Here is a 7,500-nt window from a genome sequence, read left to right on the forward strand (position 1 = left end):
GGCAAACACACACACACACACAGTCATGTACCCATACCCCATCACACACACATATAAAGATACATATACACAGTGCTCACATACATACACCGGCACACACACAAACACGCACAAACCAGCACAGGCTCACATACAAACACACTCACACACATGCTAGCGTAAACATGTATGCAATTACATCTGCAAAAATACACACATACACAATAGAATGTGTTTAATTCACAACACACACACACACACAGCTTGTAGTGACAGCTTGTGTGTGTGTGTGTGCGTGTGTGTGTGTGTGTGTGTAGGAAGGATATCTGTGCTGGGATGAATAAGCCATGTGAGACTCTGGGTTTGTCCCATCTGTCGGGGATGTGTCAGCCTCACCGCAGCTGTAATATCAACGAAGACTCTGGTCTGCCCGTAGCTTTTACCATTGCTCACGAGCTTGGACACAGGTCAGTGCGTGTACGTGTGTTTGTATGTGGGTGCGTACATGTTTGTGTAGGCTTGTGTGTGTGTGGATTAGTGGTGTGGAATATGTATTGTCTATGATAATATTATAATTGTTGTTGTAACAACATGCAAGCTGACATTATCGAGTATGTCACTCACTTTGCAAAAAACAATCAAAAACATGCCTTGAGAGTCCACGCATTCACTGCATCATGTAGCCTAGTAGGATATAGACTACTGTATGTGTGCAGTGAGAGTGCATGCATTCACTGCATCATGTAGCCTAGTAGGATAGACTATTGTGTGTGTGCATAGGGAGTGCATGCATTCACTGTGTCATGTAGCCTAGTAGGATATAGACTACTGTATGTGTGCAGTGAGAGTGCATGCATTCACTGCATCATGTAGCCTAGTAGGACAGACTACTGTGTGTGTGCATAGGGAGTGCATGCATTCACTGCATCATGTAGCCTAGTAGGACAGACTACTGTGTGTGTGCATAGGGAGTGCATGCATTCACTGCGTCATGTAGCCTAGTAGGACAGACTACTGTGTGTGTGCATAGGGAGTGCATGCATTCACTGCGTCATGTAGCCTAGTAGGACAGACTACTGTGTGTGTGCATAGGGAGTGCATGCATTCACTGCGTCATGTAGCCTAGTAGGACAGACTACTGTGTGTGTGCATTGAGAGTACATGTAGTCTCCACAAGTTAAGCTAGTGTAGCCGCCTAAAAATGCATAACTGAAGTTATAAATGAGTGAAGAAACAGCACCAGGATACAAAATACAGACACCACAAGCCTTGCAATCTACATTGTTAGATTTAACTGCTCGAAGTGAATCATCCTCACTCGCATGGAGGTGGTTTGGCTCTGAAAAGATGGATGTTGTTCTAAATTTTTCAGACTACATAGTTTGCAGATTGCCGTCTTTTGAGTCAAAAAACAGAAGTCTGCAAACTATGTCGGACATCTGTTGCTGTTAAAAACAGCTTGACAACTAAGGTGTTTCACCATCTGCAAACTGATCTCGATAATACTTGCACCGGTGATTTCAATGTTTTTGTATTGTTTTTACTTGAATGCATCAGTTTTAATATCATTAGAGAGAGAGAGAGAGAGAGAGAGAGAGAGAGAAGTCAAATTAGACCATCTCTCATCTGTAAAAGATTTGAAGACTTTGCTCACGTTTTATGAATGACTTATTTCACTTAGTTCTGTTTCGTTTTACTCATATTTTAATTTTTCCTGTTTCTCCTTGTACTTTTTCAGCCGCTATTGTTTGCCCAGTGTTTCCCACACATAGACTTTACTTGGGCGGCCCGCCAAAATATATTTGGTGACCCATTTTAGCATTTATCTTTATTTTTTTATCCATCCGAGAGAACGACGCCATCTGCAGTTCATTAATTACTCAAACTTTGCATAATGTCAGTAAAGCTATGTATTTCTTCTTTGCTATTGTTCCCTTTACACTTAAATTTCAAAATGGTAAAATAAATCAACGCATCGATAAATGTGCATGGCCTAAAACACATCATACAATTACGTGCGTGTCCTTAAAACTCTTTTATCTTTTGAACAAACAGTGCTATCTTTATTTGTTGAATGTTTCTAATATCAAATTTTTGATCAGGTAACATAAACCAATACATCGCATTTATTAGCTACACAGCAGTTTCTGTTTTGTCACACAAAAGCAAGCCTGCATGTCTTTCAGCCGACTTGTTTCCGAAGATCTGCTAGCTAAGCCTTATGGGATACTGGAATGGTGTATCCACTGAATCAACAGAAGGACTCAGAACATGAGTTGAGTCTTGGGGTTGACTCGTCCACTGCTTTGAACCGTCAGACTCGTGCTTTCGAACTCGAGCTGTCCGAGTTCAAACTTGTGCTTTTGAACTCAGGTTTTCGAGTTCAGACACTACAGCCGTTTAACTAAATTCAGACCCTTTTGTTTATATGAGAAAGATTAAAAATAATTACTTCACTGGGATAAATGTATTTTCTTAGGAGGCAGACTTAAATGCGACCTATTTTTGGCGCACATTAGCCAACATTTTCTTGCTTTTGTTGACTGTTACTAGCCCGTTGTTGTGCGCAGTGATACCAAAGGTTTTCAACCGATTATGCGGTTGACTGAGAGCAGCTGGGAAAAAAGAACGACTAAACAAACAAACAAAGACCGACACAGTTGTGCTGGTGAACGGGTACGAACATCTCACTAAAAAGGGTCATTCAAAAGAACGACTCGTTCTTTGAAATGCACCCACTAGCTAGGACTTTTCTTGCTGGTCCGGTGTCCGGAAAGAATTCATTTTACCGGACAAATTTGAGACTTATCGGTCACGCTTCAATAACAGTCTCAAATTTACAAATGCAAATGTAATGTACAAGTGGGTTAACGAAAGAATGACAACGACCTGAAGTCAGTCTGACTGTTTAATGAACAGTAACGATTAAGCGAAACCTCAACGTTAGCCGCTAAAATGTAGGCTAGTACGAGACATCTGTAACCTGTAACATCTGTCGCTTGTCTGAAAAAAGGTTAGGAATACATGGCATCAAATGTAGCCTACAGGCTACCAGGAAACGTTTTATTTTCTCCCTTTTTTCATTGCGACAAAGTCCTCTGCTGCTGCCTTGAAATCAAACGCGACCAGTCTTTCCAGCTTGCAATGCGCATTCACTCTCTCCTCCAGTCAAAGCTACGTTCTGCATGAGCATTATTACCGGAGAAATAAATACTGAGCATTATTTTCATCGCCAAACTTTTAATTGATCTTCCTTTTTTACCGATTTTACTAGGCAAAAAACTGTAATTACCGGCTAACGGAAACCCCGAATCGCACACGCTCTGCAGAGAGACATAGCGAGAGAGAAAGACGTTCTCTAGTAGGCTATTACGTTAGAAGACGAGAATAAAGTAGTTATTCAACGAGAAAAAAGTTGTTAATTAACGAGAATAAAGGCGTTATTTAACGAGAAAAAATAATAATTTCTAGGAAAATACATTACCATTAATTAACAAAAGAGGCAAGAGGACCGTGAGTGACAGCCTGAGTCACGTTCTGGCAACGGCTGTTTCAAGATTGAAGAACTTTCTTGTCATTGTGCAAGTCGTGCTGTGCCACAGACATTAAAGTTCTGACATGATAATATGGCGCGGATGTGCCAAAAGATTAAGCATTTCGTTATTTGTGAAAACATACTAAAGTATAATTTCACAAGATGCTCCGAGTTCCTCATTTTAACGCAGACGGCAGGCTTCTCCTCTGACATTTCCCGTTTAAAATAACACGTGGTCTAGAATTGCGACTTTATTCTCGTTAAATTACGACTTTATTCTCGAAATCTCTTTTTTTTCTCAATGTGGCCATAATACTCCGTCGTAGAAATATGTGAAATTAATAAAAATATTCAATAAATCAAAATATTGTGTTAAAGGTCACATGTAGGAGACCATTTTTGCGCTGGCAGGTAATGCCGCCCACAGGCTACCGCCACAAGTATATTTCAGACCTGTGAGAAACACTGTTGCCATAGCTGAAATGCTGTAGTGTTTGTATTGTTTGCCATAGCTGAAATGCTGTGGTGTTTGTATTGTTTGCCATAGCTGAAATGCTGTGGTGTTTGTATTGTTTGCCATAGCTGAAATGCTGTGGTGTTGTTGATTTTGTCGATTGTAGTTTTGGGATTCATCATGACGGGCAGGGGAATGACTGTGAGTTGGAGGGGCGGCATCCCTTCATCATGTCCCGACAGCTTCACTACGACTCATCTCCACTGACCTGGTCCCCCTGCAGTAAAGATTACATCACTCGATTCCTGGAGTAAATCTCTCATTCCTGAAGTCAACACCTGTCCTCCCCACTTCTGTCCTGTCCTCCGTTTCCCGTCTTCACTCTGTGTCTTTTTCTCTCTGCCTCTACACCTGTCTCCATATCCTGTCTTCACTCTCGACCCTGTTCCTCAGTGAATCTGCACATTTACTGCTTTTTAATGAGAGGTCAATTTGATATGTGACCATAAAAAACTGGGGAATGCTTGTATCTGTTTGAGCGTATGCCCTTATTTACAGACATTAACCCAGAGAGAGAGAAGAGTCAACTCTCGCTCCTTTCAAATAATCTTACATTTCTTCTCTGTCATTCTTGGTTTGCGTGTCACAGTCGCGGCTGGGGTTTCTGTCTGGATGACCGTCCGTCTAAAAAGGATCTGACGGCCCCTGTGGTGGCGCCAGGTGTCAGATACACTCCCCACCACCAGTGCCAACTTCAGTACGGCCCAAATGCCACCTTCTGCCACGAGGTTGAGGTATGACACGGAAGCCCCATCAGCCGCACATGCTTAAAATGTTCAGGTCACTGCAGCCTGGGAAGAGCATCAGCGATGTATAGAAGTGAACTGGTTTGGCGACTGGGCAGGTAGTGATTTCACTGCCGTGTTCCCAGTGCTCACTGTTGCGTGAAGAGGACGATGTAGATGAAGAGATTAGATGTGAAGCCTTTATGCTGTATGAAGGGTCAGTTTGACTGTAGATGGGAAAGACTGGACCTGGTCAGCAGTTGTGTTTTTATATTACACTCTGGATGGTCCTTTGTCAGCCTGCTTTGCACAGGCCATTGCAGTTGTCTGACTGTATGTGTGCAGCGGGATGTATGGAGAGCTGAACTGAACTGGCCCTGCAGTGGGGCACTAATAAACATGTCAGTGTTCAGCAGATGCACCTGTTTAACCAGAGAAAATGTAGAAGGCCCATCAGCAAATTGCCTCTGACTCGTGTGTGTGTGTGTTTGTGCATGTGTGCGTGCATGTATGTGTGTGTATATGTGTGTGTGTTTGTGTGTATATGTGTATATACGTGTGTGTGTGTTGTAGAATGTGTGTCAGATTCTCTGGTGCTCTGTGAATGGTTCCTGTCGGTCTAAACTGGACTCTCCGATTGATGGAACCAGATGTGGACCTGATAAGGTAAACTACACTTTTCCCTTCACTCCATTCTTTTCCTCCCAAACTCTCTCTCTCTCTCTCCCCCCCTCTCTCTCTCTCACACCTTCTCTCTCTCTCTCTCTCTCTCTCTCTCTCTCTCCTGTCAGTCTGTATGAACATCTCTAATGTGACAAGCACTGTGAAATTTGTCCTCTGGCCGATTCAGTTAAACTGACAGCAGACAGGAGAGATTCCCTATTAATACTTGTGAATATTTGTACATATCTGACTCTGTGTTTGTGTGTACATTTAGCTGTATGTTTGTGTGTGTGTGTGTGTGTGCGTGTGTGTGTGCGCGTGCGTGCGTGTGTGTGTGCGCGCGTGTGCGTGCGTGCGTGCGTGTGTGCGCGTGCGTGCGTGCGTGTGTGTGTGTGTGCGCGCGTGTGTGTGTGTGCGCACGTGTGTGTGCGTGTGTGTGTGCGCGTGCGTGCGTGTGTGTGTGCGTGTGTGTGCGTGTGTGCGCGTGTGTGTGCGTGTGTGCGCGCGTGTGCGTGCGTGCGTGTGTGTGTGTGCGCACGTGTGTGTGTGTGTGTGTGCGTGTGTGTGTGCGCGTGCGTGCGTGCGTGTGTGTGTGTGCGCGTGTGCGTGTGTGTGCACGTGTGTGTGTGTGTGTGTGTGTGCGTGTGTGTGTGCGCGTGTGCGTGTGTGTGCGCGTGTGTGTGCGTGTGCGTGCGTGCGTGCGTGCGTCTGTGTGTGTGTGTGCGCACGTGTGTGTGTGTGCGTGTGCGCGTGCGTGCGTGTGTGTGTGTGTGCGTGTGTGTGCGTGTGTGTGTGCGTGTGTGTGCGTGTGTGTGTGTGTGTGCGTGTGTGTGCGCGTGTGTGTGCGTGTGTGTGCGTGTGTGTGCGTGTGTGCGTGTGTGTGTGTAAGTGGTGTATCTCAGGTGAGTGTGTGATTGTAGGGAAGTTGCCGGAGACTGTGAACGGTGGTTGGGGGGAGTGGAGTGTGTGGTCTCACTGTTCACGGACCTGTGGGGCAGGAGTCCAGTCTGCAGAGCGAGAGTGTGACCGCCCCAAGTGAGTCCCTCCTTCTCTCCCACCTCTCTCCAACCCCCCCCCCGCCTCTCTTTCTTTCTTTCTTTCTTTCTTTCTTTCTTTCTTTCTTTCTTTCTTTCTTTCTTTCTTTCTTTCACCTGCTCTCTCATTCTCTCACTTTTCACTTGCTCTTTTATTTATTCATTTATTTATGCATTATTTATTCTCTGTGTCACTGAATTCCACCAGGAGAGCTGAAAAATGTGTGTGTGTGTGTCTGTGTGTCTGTGTGTCTGTGTGTGCGTGTGTCTCTGTGTGTGTGTGTCTGTGTGTGTGTCTCTGTGTGTGTGTGTGTTTTGTACGAAGGCCTGAATTTGGGGGGAAGTACTGTACAGGTGAACGGAAGCGTTATCGAATCTGTAGCACCAATCCCTGTGTGAAAAAACGCCCCACATTCAGAGACATGCAGTGTAGTGAGTTTGACACCGTGCCCCATAACAATCAACTCTATCAGTGGGTACCTGTTACCAGACCAGGTAATGCATCACCTTACATTAGAAATATACACATAACCCTAACCCTAACCCTGTTACCAGACCAGGTAATGCATCACCTTACATTAGAAATATACACATAACCCTAACCCTAACCCTGTTACCAGACCAGGTAATACATCACCTTACATTAGAAATATACACATAACCCTAACCCTAACCCTGTTACCAGACCAGGTAATGCATCACCTTACATTAGAAATATACACACTCACCTTACATTACTACACACACACACTCACCTTACATTAGAAACATACACACTCTCACACACGTCCCTACCCATACACACACACATACGCACATGTCCCTACCCATACACACACACATACGCACATGTCCCTACCCATACACACACACATACGCACATGTCCCTACCCATACACACACACATACGCACATGCCCCTACCAGTAACACTGGAACGAGTTTCAAAGTTGGGGGGCAAGAACATGGGGTAAACCCAGACCTGAAGGGGGGTCCAGGGGCATCCCCCCCCGTGGAAAATGTTCTTAATTCTGGCAGCTAAATGCACCAT

The 7,500-nt window shown here is 44.7% G+C and overlaps 1 protein-coding gene across 1 annotated transcript in view; it reads left to right on the plus strand.

The window, feature by feature from the left end:
* The window catches only part of LOC115827789 (A disintegrin and metalloproteinase with thrombospondin motifs 12-like), a 39,163-nt gene that overhangs the window by 9,083 nt on the left and 22,580 nt on the right, over positions 1–7,500 (plus strand). The window contains exons 6-12 of the mRNA XM_030791700.1: position 1; positions 297–446; positions 4,135–4,278; positions 4,618–4,762; positions 5,327–5,419; positions 6,306–6,451; positions 6,776–6,945. The exon at position 1 is cut by the window's left edge and continues 124 nt beyond it. Of these exons, the coding sequence (XP_030647560.1) occupies position 1; positions 297–446; positions 4,135–4,278; positions 4,618–4,762; positions 5,327–5,419; positions 6,306–6,451; positions 6,776–6,945 (849 nt within the window). The remainder of the gene's footprint in view (positions 2–296; positions 447–4,134; positions 4,279–4,617; positions 4,763–5,326; positions 5,420–6,305; positions 6,452–6,775; positions 6,946–7,500) is intronic.

Source organism: Chanos chanos, chromosome 14 (assembly GCF_902362185.1).
Source record: "Chanos chanos chromosome 14, fChaCha1.1, whole genome shotgun sequence".
Lineage (NCBI taxonomy): Eukaryota > Metazoa > Chordata > Actinopteri > Gonorynchiformes > Chanidae > Chanos > Chanos chanos.